At 39.2% G+C, this 27,300-nt stretch overlaps 1 protein-coding gene across 3 annotated transcripts in view; it reads right to left on the bottom strand.

Annotated features, from left to right (window-relative positions):
• The window catches only part of MMP16 (matrix metallopeptidase 16), a 265,584-nt gene that overhangs the window by 53,754 nt on the left and 184,530 nt on the right, over window positions 1-27,300 (bottom strand). For all 3 annotated transcript variants that reach the window (XM_038392264.2, XM_038392266.2, XM_038392268.2), the window contains 2 exons: window positions 16,923-17,084; window positions 13,520-13,737 (listed from right to left, as the gene is read on the bottom strand). In XM_038392264.2, the coding sequence (XP_038248192.1) occupies window positions 13,520-13,737; window positions 16,923-17,084 (380 nt within the window). The remainder of the gene's footprint in view (window positions 1-13,519; window positions 13,738-16,922; window positions 17,085-27,300) is intronic.

Genomic DNA, 27,300 nt, shown 5'->3' with positions numbered 1-27,300 from the left:
ATCAGGAGTTTTCCGAGGAGTTGACTATTTATTTCCAAACACAGTGATTGCCTTTTTACATAAGAGATACTGCAAATTTCGCTGAGCCCAGTTCTGCCGCCTATACACATATATGTTCATGATTTCATAGCTTTACCTGGGACTATTCCCTGAAAAGAATGGCATTCAGCATGAGGAAAGGTGGCCAAACTGGGCACATCTATACTAGAAATATATAAAACTTCCTCAATTAAAGTGGGAAAACTTTTTCCTGGTCTTGAACAAAGGAACCTACTAAGGTATAAAATATATTGAGGGCCAATATAAACTAACAGTGATGCCTATAATGAAGTCACAACTTGTTCAAGCACAAAGCTTGAAAATGGGCAACTGGAAACCTAAATAATATCTCTGTGAAACTGCATCTCTTCTGGGACGTTTCACATTGTATCTTCATGTGCATATGCAACTGCCCATATTTGAAACTTTTGCCCATGGGCAATACACAATAGAGCAGGCCGCAGGAGTCTGGGAGCTCACCCAGTGGCAGCACACAGGGTGGAGCTAGGGGATCTAGTGCTGTGCAGCTGTTCTCTACAATGGTAGTGTGAAGTGGGGGTGGGATTAAAGGTTACCCTGTATGGAAAAGTTTAACACAGATGAAATCAATAGCATGCAACTACAATTAATGTAAACATCCCTCGGCCTAAGCCACTTCCCGCAGCCCCCATTGGCCTGGAGAGGCAAACCGCAGCCAGTGGGAGCTGCAATCGGCTGAACCTGCAGGTAAACAAACCGTCCCGGCCACCAGCAGATTTCCCTGATGGGCCGCATGCCAAAGGTTGCCGATCCCTGCTGTACACTTTTAATCACTCAAGTCAAATGAAGTTATTCAATTTTTGTTTACAAATATTCTTATTTTCTTCCACCGTTTCAAAAAGATGCCAATTTCACCTGTATTCACCATTATAGAAACCATCTCCTCAGATCAGTTATATACATACCTCTGATGTACTCTTTTCCTCCTTTTTACTGGGCTTTGCTGGTAAAGGGTGTTGTGAAATGGACCCATCTGTTCCCAACCACCTCAGTGGGAAACAGGGTGGTGTTTAGACTGCCACCCTTTGGGGTTCCACCATGGGAAGACAACTTTAATCTTTAGCTATGGCTGCACATGAGACCTGCTCTTGCAAACTTCCTGGGCTATGTGCTGAATCTGTTCCAGCCCTTGGCCAATCTGGCCTTATCCTCTTCCCAATCTGCACCTCCCATTTTTGGGTGCTGATGGTGTACAGACCCCCTGTACCATTACATCCTCCTCTGGGGGAGCTTTCTGGGATATCTAATTTATCCTATAATCACATTCAGGCCTGGGTGGGGGGCGGTGTACAGATCAGCGTTGATGTTGCACTTCCAATCAGTACCTGGCCCAAGCTGGGGAAGCTAATGATCTAACCAGCAGACCAAATTCAGTGATGAATCCACCAGAGGCATGTTGCACATATACTAGATTCAGACCTTCAAGTTAATTGCTAGTTTAAATAAAACAAACAATCATGTTGCCTCTTAATCGTGTCTCAAAACTAGATAAATCTTACTATCATTACTCTTGTCTCATAAATTAGGCCTTCATTCCATAAATCAAATGTGATATCCTATGTTGTACTTTCTTCAAATAAAACAGTACATGACAACCTCTTTAGGGAGAAAAAGATTAGACAGGATACTGAGATTATCCTTCTCTCTCGATGAAAAGTGTCAAAAGGATTTGAAAACCTATGCAGAAAAGATAAAGATAGGAAAAGAAAAGATAGGACATCAGCATAAAAAAGCTTTCAGAGATACAGAGCCCCTAATTGCACAACTTTCCCTAGAAGTATTCTGCACTGGCAGGGCCCATATTAGTAAAGGACCTAACAGAAACCTTCTTTCTCATCAAAAATGGGAGTGCTGCCAACTAAGGCATACTGATAATCCTCTGGAGAATCAGAAGGTCTGCCCCACTGCGTTCCTTCCATAGGTTTGTTGCAGTAAACCTGCACCAGTAATGTGTCACATGGACATTAACTTTCATTTATCACAGCTCTTTCTTGGGTGAAAAAAAAACTACTTTCTGAATTTCCCCAGCTGGGTCTAGGACCATTGGTGAAGCAGCTTATATTGCAGTGCATGTCTTCTCCGACTCTTTGGCTGAATTTTTGCCACCCAGGCCCACAGCCTATTTGCCACTATAAATCAGTCTTTATATTTGAAAAAAAAAAAAAGACTTTGACCAAGTAACAGACACAAGTTCATATAAACATAAAAGAGGTTTGCACTCCTCAGGCCTATTTGACTTGCAAATGTGTCTGAGTCATCACAGAATGGGTTATGACTCAGAGACATTTGTAGTAATAGATAAAGAAAGTAACAGGCTCATCTCTCATGCCAGAGGTAAAGCACCACATTACAAGTGAAACAAATGATAGGGGCAGACAGGTAGAGAAAACCACAATCATTCTGATTTAGCTAGTATGGAAAGTTGGGCAAAGATACCAGGGAGAAAAACTGACAATGTCCCAACCAGTCTCCACTCGCAGAAGTCTCTTTGAACCCAGCTCTTTGGAGCTCAAAGTTACTTATCCCTGCCCAAACTCCTACTGGAGGGCAATGGGGAAAGTGGTAAATCTATTGTTATAGAATGGCCTTGATTGCAGCAAGTTGTACATAGAAAATATATCTGGTTATTGAGATATTAATGGCACACTATGGAAGGGGCACTCGGAAATATACTTTCACAAATGCAGGTAACACAACGTTCACTATTTTCTATACAACAGCCTTTTCAGCCTAGAAATTGCTATTATAATTATTATTATGTGCTATTAAAATTACTGTTCATATTACTGATGTTAATAGGAGTTTTATATTTTACTATACACGCAAATACGTACATATCTTTACATCTAAATATATATTGAATATTTGTGAAAATAAATGGGCTGACACAACACTCCTAAGAATGCAAGAAGAAACCATTCAAATACTTTCAAGGACCATTTCAAAGACTTTCAACTGAAAGCTGTGCAATATCTCCAATTGGGAAAAAGGGGCAAGCAACAGAGCTCAGAGGAGGCCAGCAATTTCCAAGGACACCATATAATCTGATCGAAACCACATAGCACATGTCACAAACAGAAAACAGTACCAAGAAGAATTCCACATCAAATACAGCTCTGAACAAAGCTGCAGTTGTACCCTTTGCATTGACCTAGTTAGCTATTTGAGGGCCCACAATAGGTATGCTCTTCACATTACATAATAACAATGGCCAGATTTGATGGTTTGATAGACAACAATAATTAAATATACAATCCAAAATATATTAAGAATGCTAAGAGCAGTTCTCTCTCACACTCACACTCTCACACACCCACTGTATCTGTAAAACAAAAAGCCATGTTAGTCTGAAATTCGCAAAAAAGAAAAGGAGTACTTGTGGCACCTTAGAGACTAACAAATTCTATATGGCATGGGTTCATCCAGCCATACAGGACAGTGAGAATCCAGTGCGGGATGATCTGGAACAACATTGTATGGTTGTTGACCAGAAAAAAAATACAGATTCGACGGCTAGTTGATCAAGTTTGGGGTATTACTGAACCAGCTGAAAAGCTGTGGGTTTCTTTAAAAACTTTTGAAAATCTAGCTCATCATAGTTAGCAAAATAAAATAGTGGCTTCTTTGGAAACCCAACCAGACACCTAGAAACAATGTAAAAAGGTTTTTTTTTTTAAATTTTTTTATCTATCAACCAGAGCACGGGGTGATACCTTTATGAATGCAAATAAATAAATAAAATATTTCTGCTTTGTTTATGTTTTTGTTCTTGTACTAGCAGCAGTGATGATATTATCAAAGATGACAGCAGAACGGCATATCTAAAGTTTGCATGTTCCTAATTCTGTTGTTTGGCTGGCTTTGCAAAAGACATTGTACCCCATCCAGCTACATTGGCTATTTCATGAAGAATCTGGAGGATTTTAGGTTAAAGGTGAAAACTCTTAAAGTTTGTTCAACCATTGGAACCAACGTACTTGATATTATAAATGATATGTAATTATACATAGAGCTGGTAGCATTTCAAAACAATAATTGAACACAAGCATTCCAAAGAGCTAGGCCCACACCACTTTCAAAGCAGCAGTAGCAGCAGCATCACCACAATCGGACACTTTACTGAGAATGCTTGAGAGCTGCTAGAATACTTGGAGCAGTGAGGGTGGGGGAAAGAGCCAGGTTGGGCCAGGTTTCACCCTCTCCAACCACACCACTGCACTCAGCACATAGCCCGAGAATCCCATTCCCCTCACGGGCTACCACATGGAGAAGGAGTTCACCCAGACCTCACTGGGGAAGAAAGCCTCCTTGTTTATATGCATCCAATATTTTACACAAGTCCCATGATCAGTTGACTACACAGGCTAGACACCAAGGGGGAACAGAATTAAGGTTGTGTGGCAACCATAAAACTGGCATTTCCTAATTTTTCAATGCTTGACATTGCTTGGCTTTTGTTTTGACATAGAAATTACATGCAAAAAACTGAGTTTTATTTTACATAATACATGTTGTTCAAAAAGGTGTTTGCTTCAGTCACACTAAACATGTTCGCAAACAATGGGTGCAATCCAGCTCCCGCAAAGTTAATGGAAGTTTTGCCATTGACTTCAACAGGGCCAGGATTTCACCTAGAGGTCTGCACAGCTCTCCAGAAAGGTTATGCGTCCATATCATTGGTACCATGTATTTTGGATTACCCCATCCATAAGATACCAATTTCCCAACTGGATGAAGCTTCAAAAATGTTTAAACCACACACATACCACTAGCAATTGGGTGAATATATATAAAGTTTCTCTGCTACGTGGAAATAAGATTTATAATAACACTCAATATTTGAAAAACAAACATATAAATATTGCTCTAAGTTACCATGTGTGACACCAAATCCTTCCAAAGGGAGAGAGACTGGAGAGGAAAATAAATAATTCAGAGGAATAAATTAACTGAGTCTCTTTTCAACCGTGTTGAACAATACCTGCACTGTCAATTGCCTAACACATTGAAAAGCCTCCTCTGCCCCAATAAAGAGCAAATGCAAAAAATGAAAATGTTTAGAATATAGAGCTTTAGTTGTAATTTCATGTTACACAAATATTTTCAGAACAATTAATACCGCTGTTGGATAAAGCTTACATTACAAGCAATTCCAATTGTTTCCCAAAATGTTTACCTAAATTAGTTGAAAGGCCATGATTTTGTGCAACAAGAAATTTTAATTAAGCCTTGTGCTTGAAGTGTTTTTGCAATTATTCCCTTTGGTTCCATTAGACTGTAGCCCCAGTTACAATGTATTGTTAATACTATAAGATAACATTTGCTGGTGGTACAAAATTGAAGATATGTCTCAGTGTAATTTTAGATTATTCCTTGCTGTGAGATTTTATAATTATTTTGTCAATGATGCATATTTTGTTTTCCTGCCAACAAAATATTTTTAATCAGTTCACTCAGTTGAAAGTGTTGAAAAAAACCTTTTCCCTTAGGCCCCTAAAAGAAGGCAGGTTCCAAAGGATGTAGCATCTTCTGTCCGCTAAATTTGATCTGTATTCAACTAGAAATGTTGTTTGTTAATTTCACCAGTTTTGTGGAAATTATTTTATGAAGAATAAATTATGCTAGCTAATTACTGTATTCCAGTAGAGAGCTGTAAAAGGATGAAGAAAAAAGTAAGGGACTGATTCTGCAACTTATAGTCCTGTGATTAGGCCCATTGGTTGCTTAAAATGTAAGCATTACCTAAATCTGAATGACTCATATGAGTGGTGGTTGCAGGATCAAACCCATCATGTAAATCAGTTAGAAAAGAGATTAAAATACAGACTAACTCTTCCATAGCACTCTGTAGTATTATACCTGCTTTATTGTCTCTCGTATTTGGAATTGTGTAAAATATGCAGTTTGAGCCTGCTCCAAAGCCCTCAGAAGTCAACGGGATTATCTCCATTGATTTAAGTAGGCTTTGGATCTGACCCTTTGAGAAATGGAGAAAAAAAACAGACATGACCAATGACTAGCAATGTGAATAATTCTAGCTATATGTACCTTTATAACATGTACCTTTTCTTCTCCCCCGCCCCCCACTAGCTTGAGTCTGGAATTTGCATCTGTCACTTACTTTATTCTGGAGTTATAGTTATGGCTTCTGGATTTTACATCTTTATTATTTCTGATTTTCAATGCTTATTTTTTCAGGTGTATAATTCAATTTTTAATCAGTATAATAAAAAGAAAATCCTTGGAATACATTAAAAATTGGGCCCTTCTGTATTCCTGTGCTCCCAAGGATAAAATGAGTTTGAGAAAGAGGACCCACCAGCCCTCCCACAAAAATAATAATAAAAAATGAACTCTATGAAAATGATAAATTTCTGGTATTTTGGGTTACATTTTATAAAGATCTATTCTCAGATATTTGGTTCAGTGGGGTTTATTAGCTTCAAACTAAATAAGAAATATGGCCTTGCTAATGGGCATGTTTAACACCAATACATATTTTTAACTCACAAGACCTATGGACAGTAGCCCCAATCCTACAAACATTTACACATATGAGTTTCTTTAAGCACTTCAGTAATTCCATTAAGTTCAGCGGAATGACTTAAGTGTGAACGTTTTTACAGGGTCTGTCCTATGCCTTGTTCAGGGCCGGCTCTAGGATTTTTGCCGCCCCAAGCAAAATAATTTTTAGCCAACCCTGCTTTTTTTCGTGCCCCCCTGCCCCCGGCTCTGCCCCAACTCCGCCCCTTCCCAACCCCTTCCCCAAATCCCCAGCCCTGCCTCCTCCCCCGGGCGTGCTGCATACCTCTCCCCATCGCTTCCTGCGTCTCCCATCCCCCCGCAACCCTCCACCCTAGCTTACCTCTGCTCCGCCTGCTCCCCTGAACATGCCGCCATTCTGCTTCTCCCCCCTCCCTCTCAGGCAAGGGAGAGGCAGCGCATTCAGGGGAGCAGAGGTGAGCGAGGGGGGGAGAAGTGCAGGAAGTAACGGGGGGGAGGGTAGAGGAACTGCTCCCCACCCCAGCTCACCTCCGCTCCACCACTGCCACCTCCCTCGAGCGCGCCTCCACTTGGCTTCTCCTCCCTCCCTCCCAGGCTTGCCACGCGAAAGGGAGGGACGGGGGAGAAGCGGAATGGTGGCGGCGTGCTCAAGAGAACAGGTGGAGGCGGAGCAGAGGTGAGCTAAGGCACATTTCTAGGGGCGGTATGGCTGGTGACAGAATGCGACCCCTAGGTATGTGCCACCCCAAGCACCTGCTTGTTTTGCTGGTGCCTAGAGCCAGCCCTGGCCTGGTTCATCTACTCCATCAAGGCATAAATTGGGGGCCCTTTCAGTTTCTCAATAAATCTTCCTATGATCTTCTCACTGTTGCTACTGCTGCTGGAAGTGGTTTCATTGCCTTTGTAGGCAGTACTCTCCCTTGTGAAACAGAATTAAATCAATGTTTCATGGTGGTGTTAGGAGACACAGGTTCACAGTTCATGTTAAGTTTACATTTATAAATATCTAATAAAGGGTTAATAACTGATAAATAGATGTTTTAATACATGGTTAATCAATTTTATAGATTGTTAATGAGTCCAACAGGTTAATAAGCTGCTTATAGACATCTATAACATATACACTCTTAACTGTGACATTCTTATAACATCTATTAACCATTTATGATTCCTTTTAAAATGTTTTATAAATAGAACCTTAATCTAAAGTGTGACCTGGCATGGTATTGCTAGAGTTGCCATCTCTGGTACAGACATAAAACTGAACTCCTGGCCACTTGTGTGAATATCCTATGACACTTTAAATAATAAAGAGTAGGGGTTTAACCTCATTGTTCTGGCCAAAACATAACTCAGGTAATTACAGTCTGTTTACCTAAATCCCCTGAAGTTTGATATGGGATACTCCCACATTTCCTGGCCTATGGCTTTGTTGCTGGGCAGAGTGATCACTCAATCCCTTACCTGTCTCACATGTGTGTGGAAAGGCTTGAGTAATACTGGTAGTGGAGTGAGATCTTCAAATAAAAAAAACTATATAAGTGATAAGTATTATTAATATTAACTACTGTCCATCATTATTCCAATGCAATTCCACCCTATTCTTCTATTTCCTGGATCCCTTACCATTTATTCTGATGCCAATATTTCTGGCACATCCCTTGTCTCTTAATTTCCAGTGGTCACCTATTTTAGATGTACTGAAGGCTAAGGTCCCTGCTGAGTTTTGTTTTGCCCTTCACTTCCTTAATGTCATTGAAGCTGGGGTTACTTGAATTACAGCCGTCCTCTTCATTACTGAGCTGACCCACCAGATTGTTCTTTCCAATATAACAAAATGAAAAGTAGTGTACAGGACTCTGCTGTCTACAGCTTTAACTAATCCTGACCTCTTGCTCTCACTCTTTCATGGCTGAAATATTCAATGTTTTTCTCTTCTGGAACCCAAAGTTCGCTCTGATGAATTTTCCCAAGCTGTCATTTGGCAGTCCAGACATTCACAATGCCATGTGACACAAAAGAGTTACACAGGCAACTTTTGTAAAAAATATCCACTCTCACATACAGTCAGGCCCACTCTCATATTGCTGTTTCTTTGTCTCTTCTGTTTAATATTAGTTTCCCCACCCATATACTCTTTTCTTTCCTGCTACTACCCAAAAATACCAAAGGCTATATATAATGCATGGCGGATTTCTTTCAGAATTCCTCACTTGTTTGCCACAGATTGGAAGACAGATTTTCTTTTTATTTATTTGTGTTTAATAGGGTACTCTATGTAAATACACAATTCTGAAATGGAATTTTAATTATATCCATATAGTTTCATGTGACTACAACTGTGGTCTAGTCTAACGTCAAGGGGTAATGACAGCTACCACTTAATTGCCGGAAAACCAAGCACAATATTGTTTGTACTTTATAAATGATTTTTTCCAATGTTTCTCAGGATGTGAAGAGTCAGGAAACGTATTTCTACAAGTTGTGAAGGAGGCATTGTAAGATCATAAAACACAGCCCATTTAGTCTTACTAAAATCCATCTTCTACCGTCCACCACATCAAAATTTCAGAAGATAATTTTCTTAGGAGTACATGATATTTCTCTCCCTCCCTGACTAAATGGATTTACACCTATCTTGCACTTGAACGGACACAAGCAACAAATGGAATAGCAGAAGTTTTAACCACTTACTACAGATTCTCTCAAGGAACCTGGTACTATTATAGTAGGTAGGAGTATGTAAGGATTGTTTTACTGTTTCTTTAAAGCTCTTGTATCAAGCGAGGCAGAAAGGGCTCGAGAATTGTCTAGCCAGAAGTTCTGAAGTGAAGCAGAGAGAGGCAGAATAGCATTACAAATAATAGTGTGGTCCTTATTCTGATCAAGTTCCTTTTCCGGAACTTTCTGCAGCTTCTTCTGCTATTCTTTAACATTGTCACATGGTGATGGGGAGAGGACTATGTGCCTATATGCTTTGCAGGGCAAAGTCCAAAAATATAAGTGTAACCCTAGTGTGCCCTTCCCTGGTAACCACAACCACCTATTTCCTTTGTACAAAAGCCAGGGATTTTGTGAAAACTCATGAAACTGAGAAGAAGCCAGCGAGCACAGTACTGATGAGGAGGATGAGAATGATGGAGGCAGAGCTGGTAGGCACTCTTGTTGGTAAGGAATAACCATGGTGTCGTATTAATCAAAAGCCGTGAAATTCCCCTGAGTAATAGTTAGAAAAAATGACTGGGGTGGCTCCATCTGGAATCCCTGGGAAGCAATGAAACGGAAGCAATGAAAGCTATTTCAAGACCAGGATAGATCTGTCCTCTTTAACATTTTTTAACTATGAAATAGTTTGTCTGAAGTGATTGATCATCATTGATCCCACAAATCGGAAATACTGGACTAGCTTTAAACTCTGGCTCTCTGCTTCAGAAGACTGAAAAAGCAGAATGAATGATATAGAACAGGGGAAGTAAAGGACATTTATAAAATAGCCACCTGCAATAATGGATCTTGCGAAATGATCTGAGAAAATGAAGTTCCTTTCAATGAAGCAGATAGCCACAGATGTACTGACTGTCAGAGGATTCTTTCTGCTGAGACTGAGCAGATGAGACTGTGAAATGCATATACAGAGTGCTACACACAGTGACAGAGAGATTCTGCATTAAAGGCAGAGGGACAATGGCATGACAAGTTGCACAGCTTCCCCATGAGAGAAGTACCAGTTTGTTTTCTTTTGTTTTTCAGCAATTTGCTACATCCCTGTGGGAGGCATAACTAAATAGGGAAGGGAAATTAGCTGAAATAAAACACTGAAAGTAAGAGTGAAAGCTAAACACTCATCCTATTCAGCATAATTGTGGGTCTATCAGGAGCTTCTGGATAAACACTGTTGGTGCTCAAAAATTCTGCTATCCCATTTGTTGTTTGTAGCTCTCAAGAATGATTAAGCAACTCCCACAAGTTAGAAGTCGACTTTGTCCATATGAAGAAACTACTTAATGAAAATTTCATCTATAGACTCAGACTAAGGTCAGAAGAGACCATTGTGATCATGTAGTCTGATCTCCTGCACATTTCAAGCCAACTATAAATTTTATTCCTATACTTCCTTTAGCTAAAACATGTTTTTCCTTTTTTCTCAATAACAAACTTCTCCCCCATGTATCAGAACTGGCACGGATATTCTAAGGGCAAGGGGATTCCCTAGTGTTTTGAGGAGATTTCCTTTTGGAACAATATATTTATGTGGCTCTAACTGCAGTGTATTTGAAGAATGGTAATTTGCTCTCCCCAGAAATCTAAACATTGTTACTAAAAAGGTTCATCCACAAAATTAAGTACATTTGCTGATCTGTGGGAAGTCTTAAACAACTGAGCTGCTGTACTCTTGTGTTTATAGTTCGAGTCAGAGCAGGGGCAGCTCTTCCTCTTATTTGAAATCATCTTTTAAAAACTTTACAAATCTATCAAATATTGTTACTTGGCAGAATGGTTATATTGTAAAAGTAATGATAAAACTCAAGAAAAAGGGGTGAGAAAAAAATCTTTATATTGTACTTTTCTCTTAAAAATAGCTTTATTAACTTTCACTCTGGAAATATCCAATTAGAAACTGATGTTTCTAAGATGGTCTTAAAAACTGCAAACAAAGATCATGAACTTGAACAAAAAAACTCCGATGCCCTTGAATACATCCTAGTAGCTGAACTAAAAACAAAAAAATCAGTTTCCTTGAAATTAATATTGTTTGTAGTTTCCTATGAAAATACACTGTGAATCTCAGACTGTTTCCTTTTACATCTCAGTTCTACTTTTAACTTTCTAACAATCAAGCCAAATTTTCAGAAGTGTACAAGTTCTGCAACTGTGTATCCAATTTGTATAAGCAATTCTGAGAGTACACAAAAAATGCGTATTTTAGTTTGCCAGTGACCAACTGGATAATTATTAATTGGCAATTTGCAAGCACAATTATGCATATTACACCTGTCATTGTGCAGGTAAAAAGTCCTGGAATTGCATATACATTGTGGAAAGTCAGGCCCCAAATATGAACCTGTGTACTCTGATGGTTATTAGAATTGTTGGAATGAGCTTTACCATGTTTTGTCACTGAGGCGCAGTAGCATGAATAGAAATCTGCTTATTACTGAAACATAAAACCATCTTTGAGTTGATGATGATGATGAGTTGAGTTCATAATGTATGGTAAATAACAGATTTTAAGTTAGTATGTGAAACTGAATTTAAATGATTTTCTCTTAACTGCTACAACTTTTATTTTCACATGTAAGGGAAAAAAGTAGTTAGAAATTACGTTGAATCTATTTGTCTGGAAGTTCAGGCTTAGGTAGACAGGCAATTTTGTATTAGTGGTAGATCATGTCAGTATTTATTGACATACGTTCTCAATAAATGAGAGTATGTTCTGTTGTTCTTGAGATGGATGATATGAGATGAAGTAGGTATTTTAATATCCTGTTTAATGTATTTCAGAAAATTAGATTCTTCCTTAACCTTTTTGTTTTATTCACAAAGATTGATGGTATAGCACTTCCAAAAGAAAGGCACACAATGTTTGAAGAGAAGCCAAATATTCAAATGATAGGTTATTTCCTTTTTTCAGAAGGACTGACAAAATCCTCAGTCTTTTATGGAAAAATAATTCATTTCTTGCCCTTTGCTTGTGAAGAGAACCAATAATCTGAATGAATTAACATAAAATAATCAGCATATAAGTAAATTATTTTTAAAGAAGTCTTAAAGCAATTCAAGGTCTGTTGAGTACTGATAAAAGGTTCTTTGGAGAAGGTATATAAGGGGAAATATGTCAAGTATTCTATCAATCTCTGCAAAGGTAGGGCACAGAAGAAAAGCAGACAAAAGCTATGGCAAAATATTGGATTTGTGGACCAGAAGGTCAATCTGATATAACAAATTAATCCTTTTGCTAATGTTTTCCCCTAGGGCTTGGCAGAAAAACTTCATAGAGGGAAACACCTGTTCTCACAAGGTATAATTTTGAAATCAAGAAGAGTCATAACATATATTTACAAAACAAAAATCTGATCTAGTCCATTGTTCAGCCAAATTTGGGACATCTCTGTGGATTCCAACATAATATACTACATTAACATTACCTATCGCTTATTGCTGGCAATTTGCACAACAATAACTGTCGGCAAATTAATTTACTTAAAAGACTGAATAATGATTCTGTTATTTCTGTAGCCTGCAGTGCAATTTGGAAATTCTACAAGGTACTCTGCTAGATCATTCTTCTAACAAATGGCTTTGCTTAGATTTGTTGTCTTTGAACTTCTAGTGAAGCCGCTCCATCAAAAGGCTATTCCAGTTGGTGAGATGCACCATATATATGCAGCTCCAGACAAAATCATGAATTGAAATAAACAATAAAACATCTGCAAGGAAGTTCTTATAGCAAAGACCTTTACTCAAATATGTATCAAAGGAACCACTACACTATGACAAACATCTCTTATAAATGATTGATCTAATTATAAAGTTAAATTCCAAGGTCCTTGTAAAGAAGTGTGTGCTGAAGACACAATAACTGCAATGTGACTGGAAGTGGCTAAGTTCCCAACAAAATCATTCCTATCAGCTTCTATTCATGCCTTGAATTATGCAGTTTTTGAAATCTCTGCATAAGATGCTGCATTTACTTACCCTTAAATTTTGAGGCATTATAGCTTCTGCTGACATGAATGTATTCCAAAAATAGAATATTACAGCAATGCTCTGCTAGACATTTAAGCCATTTGTATGTTTATTCTTTAGTTTCTTTTCTTGAACTTTCTAACTGTGAGAAGGCTGGGAAAGTGGAGTCATGATGAATGAAAGCTTGTTTCCTGAAAAAATTAAAAATGCAGACACTTGATGTAACACTAAAAAATTCACAGTGTCCTACCTTGAAAACAAACATTTCCCTGCGAAGAATAGCTAGAGTGTTGAAGTTCCCATCACAGATGTTTGGTTTGGCTCCAGGATAGGAAGGTTTGTCAGCAGTGGGCGGCCGAGGTGGCTTAGGCTGCCTGTCATTCTTCCGAGGGTCTGCTGGAGGGACAGAACGATGCGGGGGCACTGTTGGCAGAGGTCTTGTTGGTGGTGGGATCTTGTCAGGTGGACCTTAAAAATGTCAGCAGCAGGACATTGTTTAGATCACTGTAAATTGCACTGCAGACAGCTCTACAAAAATATACCCCAAAGAATACTCCTGCACTGGCAGAGGAATGGCTTAGTTGGTGTAATATGCTCTTTTCCAAATTCTGATCTGTGAAGATAGAGTATAACAACATGTGCTTTGGATCCATAAAGTCAACGTACTTATGAAGAAAAAAAAAATGACTGCTGGAATTCTGATACCTTCCTCCTTTATTCCCCAACAAGCTTTCACACCACAAAATCCACCACAATTTAAGATTACACATGGTAAACAGTTTGTGCTTGAACAACAGTGTATAGAACTGTTTTCGTGAGAACAAAACTTTCATTGGTTATGTAAAATGTGGGAAATTTGTCTAACAAATATATGTAATAATTCTACCATCAACCCATGTTTTTGAACATTCTAATACCTACATCCATCCATCCATCCATCCATCCATCCATCCATCCACAGCACATGTGGTGGTTATGTGATAAATGATACAGGCATATGATAAATTGCATTTATTATGCACCTTTGACCAATTAACCTGCTGTCTTCCCACTAATCTATCTTTTATTGAACTATTTCTAATATTCTATGCTTCTGAGCTGCTTCTGTAGCTGCCTTTTTGTTTTATAAACCAACCAGACTCAAAAATATTTCCTTCTTAACCGCAGAGGCGGAATTTCTCTCCCTACCCCCTCCAACTATACTGACCTAAGTTGCCAGCCAGGTAAAACTGAGTTCTGCACTAGTGATAGGTTTGAACCATCAGGGATACAAAGAGAAGGTCACAGGAAAGGATGTTTTCCCAGCTTCCGTTGGGGCACAAAGCACCTTTCTACCCATGGAAGATCTTGAGATTGTGCTTTAAATGTTAGGCATTTATGTATATAGAATGCATATTCAGATTTTTTTAAAGAAATGTTTGAAATTGTTAATATTTTTCCCTATGAATCCTGTAAAGTTGGACTCATGGCAACCCTGACATTTGATTTTACAGGCAAATGGATTGAAAAGGTTGTCCAAACTTAAAAATACTGCAAAATAATAATAAAAACCCTCTGTGTAACATTTCTAAAATATCTGTGCTATAAACTATTTGACATATACTGAATAAATCATGATGTGGTGCAATACAAAGCTTTTAATGGCACTCATTTAGGATGATCTGATTAGTCTATTCATAGTTTTGCTCTTTGTAAGTAATACAGTCATTCTAGGTTCATGCTGTTAAAAACCCTTATGTGTAATGGGCAGGCTAAGAAACTTCATTCCAGTTCTAGAGATATTATTGGGTCTAGTGATATTTTCCATTTTAAATATATGACATCTCTGTAGGACCAGTAATATCTCTGGAAGTAGGACAAACTTTTTAAGTCTGCCCATTCTATCTAGATCAATTTAACTGCAGTGTCTATTTGTACGTGACAAAACAGTCTGCTTTAATTCATCTGCATGATAGTAGGTTAAGGAGTATCTTTGCAACCTGAGACAAAATTAAATCTAACATAAATGAAATCTGAATGTCCAGTACTTGATCAAAGAAAGTAAATTAACTAGGATAAATGTTTACTGATTGAATATTTAAGGCAACCCAAACTATCACCAGTGAAATTTAATAAGACATTTATTTCCTTCATAATTTTAAGGAGCATGACATTCATAATTTACAATTAATTAGGCTGTGATGAATGTGTAACTCAACATAGTTACTTTCATAGGGGTAACATTTTTTTTTAGACATTCAGTCCAAATCACCTTTTGATTTTAATACAGGCAGCAAATAAATTAATTTGCAATAGATAATATTTGAATGATTCTAAATCCAAACCAAAGTTTCCACATGCAATTTGGTAGTGCTGTCAGGCATCACTTCCCAGGAGTAATAAAGTCAGCATACAGCTGTTAGAGCTTATTATTTAGTATATGGGCAAAATGTCCTTGTCTGGACTACCAACTTACGAGTTCATGAAAAACAACCTCCTTTTTTCGGTTAACCATATACAATAAATTTTAACAAGCCAATCACTTTGTTCCCTTTCTGGAACATTTAGAGTATAACATCTCTTAATATAATATTTAGCATAGATGTATTTGGTTTCTAATCAGAGGTGCACCATTATTCTGTATGAACTCATCTGGCTTTCCTAACAGCAAAAGATCAGCAAGAAATGTGACCTTGTTAAAAGTCAGTTTAACCCAGAGAGAACACTTACCACTTAGACATTTAAATTGGAAAACTAATGAATGCAAAACAAATTAGTGAACTTAAATGACATCGTTTGCAAATGCAAATGATATCTACCAGTCACTTGGCATTAACATACAGATAGAACAGATTTTTCACTGTAAGAATGTAAATGCTCCATTAATTTAGCAAAGCAGATTCTTTAATGGTTAACTGTGTATGTCAAGCTTTTTAAAACTTACGTATTAAAAAAGTTGCCTGTGGATATGTCAGAGAAAGTCCTGTGGAAGTCAGAGTTACCTTAAACCTGCAAGGAGTAAACTGCTTTTTTTTCTTTCCAATTATCTTTCTTTCTTTGACTGAATACAATAAAATGAGAAATTTACAGTGGCTGTTTCTTTCATTTTAGGCCACAATAGCCAAATTTTAAAGAGCAGGACTTTCCCTCCCCCCCACCCCCGCTATGTTGTGCAAAACCTTGGGTTGTTAATAACAAGCTTTTGAAATCAATTTGCTATATTTATTGCAATAAGAATTCAGGGAAGAGGGTAGGCGCTGGGACTAAAAAACTGCTTTACCAAGGGAACTGCACATTTTTATAACTGATATATTGAGAACCAGCCAGTCTTCCAGTTATATAAGCTAGTGCCACAGAGCACTTTGGAAATGAGCAGGTTATGGTTAAGGCCTGCATTTCTTAATATTTTAATAGTTTGGGATCCCTTTATAGATATTCTTTACTAGCAGTTTAAATATTTAAGATTACCATTCCAGCGGAGGGCAGATTTAGAGGCAAATTGTGAATAGTGGGGACTAAATAAGAGAGCTTCATCAAAATCCATGGCTTTCTCACAGCAAGAAATCAAGGCCTCTGGGACTACAGCTGACAGAGTATATTATATATATATATTTTCTTAAATATAAATGTTCTTAAGCAAACTATTTAATATGTGTAATAAAAAAATGACATACCATATATCTTCTGAATGCCCTGTAAATCATCATTAGGTAGTTTGAAGTTGTCTGTTTCCATATACTGGTAAAATGGAGCCATGATTGCAGTAGGGTCATTGGAATGCTCCAAGCCTAGAGCATGCCCCAGTTCATGCACTGCAACTAAAAATAGATCATTTCCTATGGAAACAAAAAGAGGAAATGCTTTAGAATAATATGACCAATAAAGTAGTACAAATACAGAATCCTGGACACTGAATGACATTTTAGTGGGTTCAGATTTTACAACAAAAATCAAGAGCCAACATAGGAAAATGAAACATAAGGGGAACACTAGAACAGTAGTGTTCTAAAAACAGTTCTGTTTTTTCTTTTCAACAAGTGAAGAATTATTATCACTGTGTGATGAAAGAGATGTTGTGAGTCTTAAGGATTCAAATGACTGTATTAATCTTTGTTCAAATAGCCTTGTAAAGAGTACACAGTGCAAAAACATATTACTGTACACAAGTCTTGATAGTCATGGCTAGCTTGCATGTATTTCAAATTCTAACTGAATCTTACAATGAGACTGAATAAAAGCATTTGCCTCAGGAAGTAGGCTTGAGCTCAAAAGGAGAATATTGCTGCCGTAAGTGGTAAACTTCATAAACTGTACACTACCTATTTAGGACAAGTCCTGCAGAGAATTTTAGTCTCCCAACTGCTTACAGTCAGACCCTTGTACAAGGGTGTCCATTTCTGAATCATCCTAAGTGAAATCATTAGGAAGATAAAGAAAGAGGTGGGTGTTCCATTATCTCTCTAAAACCAGGATGCTACCTCTATGTATTTTACAGTGGGGTATTAATAGATTCCTCACTGTGTGATCTGTTTACAGAAGTAAGTGGTTATATAAAAATTAGAGCTTTTTATTTTAAGTAGGTCTCAATAATACAATAATATGCAGTATTTTCACTTAGTAAAAAGAAAAGATTAAAATCATTTAATTGATTTGTTGCATATCACCCCTTGATTAACTCAGACAGTGTTATTTACTAGAAAACAAACAGGGCAACCTCACGTTTTGTTTGTGCATTTTTGAAACTCCACAAAAGAAATCAGAGATGTGTGAAGAAATCAGAGATGTGTGATTCACTTCTTAAAGTCTTTCACTCCGCATAGCAACGTTCCATTTTTATTTCAAAGAGCTGAGAATAATTAGAAATGCTGATCTTTGCAAGTATTGCAGCCTTGCTGAAAACTACAAATATGAGCCATAATTCTGCAATTCCACCACAAAGAATATTGCAGGATCAGGACTATACATTGCTTATTGTTTAATCATCTTCCCCCGCCCCTTCCAATCCCCCATCCACTCAAAAAATTACTCTGTGTTTCTTCATGAGCTTTCTTTTAAAATAGAGATTTAAGCCTTAATTCTGCAAACTTCATGCAAATAGACTTATTTAAATGAATGAGACTACTTGTGTAAAGTAGTAGTGTAAAGTGCCCCTAGTATCTGGCTTCTTGTAGCAAACACCACCACCAAGAGAGCCAGAGTAAATGTGAGATGTAAGGGCCATATTGTCCCTAGACAGGCTAGTCCCATTGGGGAAAGGAAATACCCAGAGTCAGCACTTGTCACAGAGTGTAAGATCTTTGGAGCAGGTCCCTGATTATATTTGTATAATGCCTAGATCTTCCAGATGCTACTGCAATGTAAATGATAAATAACAGAGACACAAGGTGGGAGAGGTAATATATTTTATTGGACCAACTTTTTGTTGGTGAAAGGGACAAGCTTTTGAGCAACTCAGTGTAGCTCGGAAATTTGTCTCTCTCACCAACTGAAGTTGGTTCAATAAAAAAATTGCCTCTCTCACCTGACTTCTCTCACTAATATCCTGGGAGCACCATGGCTACAACTACACTGCAAAAAATAGTAGAAGTTCCTTTTTGTTTGTCTTTGCCACCTGCCCAAAACATTGCTGGGGAGTTCGTCCCCAAACTTAGTGGCTTTCCATCTAAAGAGACCTGTGATTCCACACTGCCTCCTAAATTCCCAGGTTTCAAGAGTCTGTCATACCAGCTGCAGTTCTTGGAATCCTCTTTAACAGGAAAGGGTTTCACGTCATGGAGGGGGAAAGAATGTTAATGCTGAACTTGTTAGTATTATCTTTCTGACTAGTCTGGAGGCAATGAGGGGTACAATGCAGCAAAGAACAACCACACAATGGAACTGGTGAAAGGTCTTCTTCAGGGACAGGGATGGGGGAGTAAGAGTGATACCAAGGAAAATGCTCTTCTCTGTCACCGTCCCCCCACCTTTCTTTTCTCTTCTGCCAAAGGAAAAGGAAATGAGAAAGATGTTGAATCTCTACAAAGAAATCCAATCAAGATGCTATACTGGTTTTCAAAACAACATAGCAAAAACAAAAAAACAGACAGACAGACAAATAAAAAAAACCCCAACCACACACACACATACATGCACACAAATTAGAATGAATAAGAAATATTTCTAAGTTGATAGCACCTTCAGTTTTTCAAATATTGTCTATTGCTGCCATGTAAAAAATAAACCTTACCCTGAGTACCCATGACAAATATGAACACTTAACATTAAATACCTTCATGATATATAGAGCTATTATAGAATCACAAAATCATAGATACTAAGGTCAGAAGGGACCATTCTGATCATCTAGTCTGATCTCCTGCACAATGCAGGCCACAGAATCTCACCCACCCGCTCCTACGAAAGACCTCACTTATGTCTGAGCTATTGAAGTCCTCAAATCGTGGTTTAAAGACTTCAAGGAGCAGACAAGCCTCCCTCAAGTGACCTGTGCCCCATGCTACAGAGGAAGGCGAAAAACCTCCAGGGCCTCTTTCAATCTGCCCTGGAGGAAAATTCCTTGCCGACCCCAAATATGGTGATCAGCTAAACCCTGAGCATATGGGTAAGATTCCCCAGCCAGATACTACAGAAAATTCTTTCCTGGGTAACTCTGATCCCACCCATCTAATATCCCATCTCAGGCCTATTTACCATGAATATTTAAAGATCAATTAATTACCAAAAATCACATTATCCCATCATACCATCTCCTCCATAAACTTATTGAGTTTAATCTTAAAGCCAGATAGATCTTGCTTACAACACTCCTGCTAAAACATTCCCAAATGATGTTTGCTTTTTTTGCAACAGTGTTACATTGTTGATCCATATTTAGTTTGTGATCCACTATAAACCCAAGATTCTTCTCTGCAGTACTATTTCCTAGGAAGTCATTTCCCATTTTGTATGTGTGCAATTGATTGTTCCCTCCTAAGTGTAGTACTTTGCATTTATCCTTGAAGTTCAACCTTTTTAATTCAGACCATGTGTCCAGTTTATCAAGATCATGTTGAATTCTAATCCTGTCTTACAAAGCACTTGCAACCCTTCCCAGCTTGGTATTGTCTGCAAACTTTATAAGTGTATTCTCTATGCCAAATCATTTATGAAGATATTGAACAGAACTGGTGGGACCTCATTCAATATACGCTTCCAGCTAAATTGTGAACCATTGATAACTACTCTTTGAGTACAGTTTTCCAGCCCGTAGTACACCCATTTTATGGTAGATTCATCTAGGCTATATTTTGTTACTTTGTTTATGAGTAAGTCACGTGAGACAGTGTCAAAAGCCTTACTGAAGTTGAGATAGGATGATATCTACTGCTTCCTCCCATCCACAAGACTTGTTATTGTGTCACCTGGGGAAGCTTCATACTGAATAGCTATGCTGCAGAAAGCATCCAAAATTTCGGTGCTCTTTGAAGGGCCCTGCTGTTTCTCAGGACATTAAAAAGAGGAAGAGCCCTTCAGTACAGGACTGGTGAAATCAGAAATATAGCGGGTGGAAAGCAGAGCAGAAATTACCCTATACCAGGGGCGGGCAAACTTTTTGGCCCGAGGGCCGCATTGGGTTTTGGAAATTGTATGGAAGGCCGGCTAGAGGAGGGGGTCATGGCCCGGCCCCCACCTCCTATCCGCCCTCCCCCCCCCGGGACTCCTGCCCCATCCAACCCCTCCTCTCATTCCTGACTGCATTCCCAGGACCCCTGCCCCATCCAACCACTCCTTTGCCCTGTCATAGATTCATAGATACTAAGGTCAGAAGGGACCATTCTGATCATCTAGTCTGACCTCCTGCACAGCGCAGGCCACAGAATCTCACCCACCCACTCCTATGAAAAACCTCACCCATGTCTGAGCTATTGAAGTCCTTAAATCATGGTTCAAAGACTTCAAGGAGCAGAGAAGCCTCCCTCAAGTCAACCATGCCCCATGCTACAGAGGAAGGCGAAAAACCTCCAGGGCCTCTCCAATCTGCCCTGGAGGAAAATTCCTTCCCGACCCCAAATATGGCAATCAGCTAAACCCTGAGCATATGGGCAAGATTCACCAGCCAGATACCCAGAAAAGAATTTTCTATAGTAACTCAGATCCCATCCATCTAATATCCCATCTCAGGGGATTTGGCCTATTTACCCTGAATATTTAAAGATCAATTACTTACCAAAATCCCATTATCCCATCATACCATCTCCTCCATAAACTTATCGAGTAGAATCTTAAAGCCAGATAGATCTTTTGCCCCCACTGCTTCCCTTGGAAGGCTATTCCAAAACTTCACTCCTCTGATGGTTAAAAACCTTCGTCTGATTTCAAGTCTAAACTTCCTGGTGGCCAGTTTATACCCATTTGTTCTTGTGTCCACATTGGTACTGAGCTTAAATAATTCCTCTCCCTCTCCTGTATTTATCCCTCTGATATATTTATAGAGAGCAATCATATCTCCCCTCAACCTTCTTTTAGTTAGGCTAAACAAGCCAAGCGCCTTGAGTCTCCTTTCATAAGACAAGTTTTCCATTCCTCAGATCATCCTAGTAGCCCTTCTTTGTGCCTGTTCCAGTTTGAATTCATCCTTTTTAAACATGGTAGACCAGAACTGCACACAGTATTCCAGGTGAGGTCTCACTAGTGCCTTGTATAACGGTACTAAAATATCCTTATCCCTTCTGGAAATACCTGTCCTGATGCATACCAAAACCGCATTAGCTTTTTCACAGCCATATCACATTGGCAGCTCATAGTCATCCTATGATCAATACTCCAAGGTCCTTCTCCTCCTCCATTACTTCTAATTGATGTGTCCCCAGCTTATAACTAAAATTCTTGTTATTAATCCCTAAATGCATAACCTTACACTTCTCACTATTAAATTTCATCCTATTACTATTACTCCAGTTTATAAGGTCATTCAGATCCTCCTGTATGATATCCCGATCCTTCTCTTAATTGGCAATACCTCCCAGCTTTGTATCATCTGCAAACTTTGTTACCACACTCCCACTTTTTGTGCTGAGGTCATTAATAAAAAGATTAAATAAGATTGGTCCCAAAACTGATCCCTGAGGAACTCCACCAGTAACCTCCCTCCAGCCTGACAGTTCACCTTTCAGTAGGACCCGTTGCAGTCTCCCATTTAACCAATTCCTTATCCACCTTTCGATGTTCATATTGATCCCCATCTTTTCCAATTAACTAATAATTCCCCATGTGGCATGGTATCAAACGCCTTACTGAAAATCTAGGTAAATTAGATCCACAGCATTTCCTTTGTCTAAAAAATCTGTTACTTTCTCAAAAAGGAGATCAGGTTGGTTTGGCACGATCTACCTTTTGTAAAACCATGTTGTATTTTGTCCCATTTACCATTGACTTCAATGACCTTAACTATTTTCTCCTTCAAATTTTTTTTCAGGACCTTGCATACTACAGATGTCAAACTAACCAGCCTGTAGTTACCTGGATCACTTTTTTTTCCTTTCTTAAAAATAGGAACTATATTAGCAATTCTCCAATCATACGGTACGACTCCTGAGTTTACAGATTCATTAAAAATTCTTGCTAAAGGACATGCAATTTCAGATGCCAATTCCTTTAATATTCTTGGATGAAGATTATCTGGGCCCCTCGATTTATTCCCATTAAGCTGTTTGAGTTTCACTTCTACCTCAGATATGGTAATATCTACCTCCATATCCTCATTCCCATTAGTCATGCTACCATTATCCGTGAGATCCTCTTTAGCCTTATTAAAGGCTGAGGCAAAGTATTTGTTTAGATATTGGGCCATGCCTAGATTATCCTTAATCTCCACTCCATTCTCAGTGTTTAGCGGCCCCACTTCTTCTTTCTTAGTTTTCTTCTTATTTATATGGGTATAGAACCTTTTACTATTGGTTTTAATTCCCTTTGCAAGGTCCAACTCTACTTGACTTTTAGCATCTCTCACTTTATCCCTAAATGTTCTGACCTCAATAAGGTAGCTTTCCTTGCTGATCCCTCCCATCTTCCATTCCCTGTATGCTTTCTGCTTCTTCTTATTCACCTCTCTAAATTGCTTGCTCATCCAGCTTGGTCTACAATTCCTGCCTATGAATTTTTCCCCTTTCTTGGGATACAGGCTTCCGATAGCTTCTGCAGCTTTGATTTAAAGTAATCCCAGGCCTCCTCTACCTTTAGACCCATAAGTTCTTCAGTCCAATCCACTTCCCTAACTAATTTCCTTAATTTTTGAAAGTCAGCCCTTTTGAAATCAAAAACCCTAGTTGCAGATTTATTTTTGTTAATCCTTCCTTTCAGTTTGAACTGAATTAGCTCATGATCACTTGAACCAAGATTATCCCCTACAACCATTTCTTCTATGAGGTCTCACTACTCACCAAAACCAAATCTAAAATGGCATCCCCTCTAATCAGTTCAGCAACTACTTGATGAAGGAATTCATCAGCTATCGCATCTAGGAAAATCTGAGCCCTATTATTATTACTAGCACTGGTCCTCCAGTCTATATCTGGGAAGTTAAAGTCTCCCATGATCATGCAGTTTCCATTAGTATTTACTTTATTAAAAACATTAAAAAGGGCTCTATCCATATCCAAATTAGATCCCGGTGGTCTATAGCACACTCCAAGCACTATCGTAGGGGAGGCTCCACTAGTTTTCTTCCCCAATGTAATTTTTGCCCAAATGGACTCTGTCTTATCCATTGCATCGGTTCTTATTTCTTTATATTCTACCTCATCATTGATATACAATGCTATTTCACCACCTTTACCTTTATTTCTGTCTTTCCTAAACAGCACATACCCTTCAATACCCATAGTCCAGTCATGACTACTATTCCACCATATTTCTGTTATCCCTATAATATCAGGTTTTACTTCCTGCACCAGTAGCTCTAGTTCCTCCATTTTGTTACCTAGGCTCCCCGTATTGGTGTACAAACATCTTAATTTTTGCTGTTTGGCCTTGCTCACATTTTGTACCATATTAGGCACAGTCATTCTACAGCCAGTATAACCTATTAGACTGGTATCCACACTGCCCTTCCTCCTTATATACATTCTCCTACCCACGGCTGTATCCTTCCTTACTTCGTCTTCTTCCCTCTCAATGCTAATATCCGGCATGGAGATTACCTGGACATCTCCCAGCCATCTCCCCCAAATTCCTAGTTTAAAGCTCTCTTTATCAGTTGTGCCAGCCTCCATCCTAAAAGTCTATTTCCTCCCCTACTCAGATGAAGTCCATCCCGAGAGAACTGTCCTCTGTCCATGAATGCCTCCCAGTGGCCATACATCCCAAAGCCCTCCTTATAGCACCACTGCCTAAGCCACCTGTTGATAGTCATAATCTTGTCACACCTTTGTTGCCCTTCTCTAGGAACAGGCAGAATCCCACTAAAGATCACCTGAGCCTCAATTTCCTTAAGCGTCTTCCCCAGCCTAGCATAGTCTCCCTTAATACTTTCCAGCGAGAATCTAGCTGTATCATTTGTTCCCACATGAAGGATAATTAGGGGATTTTTTCCCACTCCCTTTAGTATCCTTTTCAACCTCAGGTCTACATCCCGTATCTTAGCACCTGGAAGACAGCACACCCTTCTATTCTCTGGATCAGCTCTAGTTACAGGCCAGTCATTCTTCTCAATAAAGAGTCCCTGATCACATAGATCTGCCTTTTCCTGGTGATGGTCCTATTCTCCAGTCTATCCTCTGTTCCCTCTGGCTGCAAGTTCTTTCCATTCCTATTCTCCCTTATAATCCTCTTCAACCCATCCTGTATCCTCCTGGGGCTCATATTTGGTGTAGTCTCCATTGACTCTTCCCCTTTTCCTATAGGACTAGTCACTCTTCTCTTCTTCCTTGCCCTTCCACCTTCAGCAACTACCTGCTGAGCCCCTTCTTCATTTTCCAAGTCTGCAAACCTGTTCCTAAGCTCTATTTCTCCTTCACTAGCCCGTCTTTTCCTCTGCCTGGCTTTTTTAGTCACATGCTTCCACTGACCACTTTCCTCACCCAGTCTCCCCTCAAAATTCCCCAGCCCTGCTTCCATCTGTAAGTCTGAGCTTTTCCCTTCAGATACCTCATGTCTTTGCTCCATCATCTTCTCAAACCCCTTCCTAAACTCAACCAGACTGTCCACCTGCATCTCCTCGGATCTTTTCCTCCATCAGCTCTATCAGATGGCATTTCATGCAGACAAAACTCTTACCAGGTCCCCCCTCCAGGATCATGTACATACTGCAGCTTCTGCATCCAGTCATCTTCATTGTGTCTTCCACTACATGAGTCAGTCCCACTGCTGCTGCCGTATCTGTCATAGCCTTCCCACCTAAATCCTGCTAATCTGGGAAACACAAACCACACCAAAAGACCACGCCCCACAGCAAAAACAAACCCCTAGCAAGCACCACAATACAAACTCCCCTTACAAGCCCCCACTCAAACTCCCGTTTACAGCTCTGTTTGCTAGCTCCTGTGCCACTGCAGCCATCTGTGCCATTGCCTGCCTGGCTGGCTGCCTTTATAGGACCCCTAGTCAGAGAAGCCCCGCCCCCTAATCAGGGCTCAGCTTTTCTTCGAGCACAAAGCCCCTACAAGCCTCAACACATACAAATACAAAACCAAATACAAATACCTTTTCCTCCACCAGAACTTCCACTCAAACTCCCCTGTTTACAGCTCTGTTTGCTAGCTCCTGTGCCGTTGCAGCTGTCATATAAATATAAATCTGAAAGGGCTCTCAAGAAGTCATCTAGTCCAGCCCCCTGAGCTGTGGCAGGACCAAGTAAACCCAGACCATCCCTGACAGGGGTTTGTTCAAGTTGCTTTTATAAACTTCCAAAGATGGGGCTCCCACAACCTCCCTAGGAAACCTATTCCAGAGCTTAACTACCGTTGTAGTCAGAAAGCTTTTCCTAAATCTCCTTTGCTGCAGATTAAGCCCATTGCTTCTTGTCCTATCTTCAGTGGGTATGGGGAACAACTGATCACCATCCTCTTTATAAAAACACTTAACCTTCAGGTTTTTTTTCTTGAGACTAAACATGCCCAGTTTTTTTAACCTTTCCTCAAAGATCAGGTGTTCTAAAACCGTTGATCATTTTTGTTGCTTTCCGCTGGACTCCCTTCAGTTTGTCCACATCTTTCCCAAAGTGTGGCACTCGGAATTGGACACAGTGCTTGAGCTGAGGCTGCATAAGTGCCAAGTAGTGTGGGACAATTACCTCCTGAATCTTGTTAATATACCCAGTTACAATAATAATAACTATAATAATATAGTAATATATAGTATAATAATATAGCAATAATATAATAATAACTAGCCATTCCCCCCTTCTAGTTGTACAGGTGATTTTTCCTTCCTACATGAAGTACTTTGCTCTTGTCGTTACTGAATTTGATTCTGTTGAATTCAAATCAATTCTCCAATTTGTCAAGGTCAGGCTAATCCTATCCTCCAAAGTGCTTACAAACCCTCCCAGCTTGGTGTCATCTGCATAGTTCCCACTCCATTATCCAAGTCATTAATGAAAATATTGAATAGTTCTGGACTCAAGATGATCCCTGCAGGACCTCACTGGATATGCCCTCCCAGTTTGACAGCAAACCATTGATAATTACACTTTGAGTATGGTCTTTCAACCAGTTCTGCACCTACCTTATAGTAATTTCATGTAGACCCCATTCACCTAGTTAGCTTATGAGAATGTCATGTAGGACTGCATCAAAAGCCTTACTAAAATCAAGATATATCACATCTATAGCTTCCCCGGTACCTAGTAGGTCAGGCAAAGAAGGGAATTAGGTTGGTTTGGCATGATTTGTTCTTGACAAGTCCATGCAGGCTGTTGCTTATAACTAAGGATATGATTTAGTCATGCAGGTCACAGCAGTCACGGATACTGTGACTTTAACAGACCTCCAGGATTTCTTTGGCTTCAGCTGTCAGTGGCTGAAGCCAGGACCGGAGCCAGGGCTATGCACCATAATCCTTCCCCCACCCCCACAG

Source organism: Dermochelys coriacea, chromosome 2 (genome assembly GCF_009764565.3).
Source record: "Dermochelys coriacea isolate rDerCor1 chromosome 2, rDerCor1.pri.v4, whole genome shotgun sequence".
NCBI lineage: Eukaryota > Metazoa > Chordata > Testudines > Dermochelyidae > Dermochelys > Dermochelys coriacea.
This window is presented reverse-complemented; position numbering and strand designations above follow the sequence as displayed.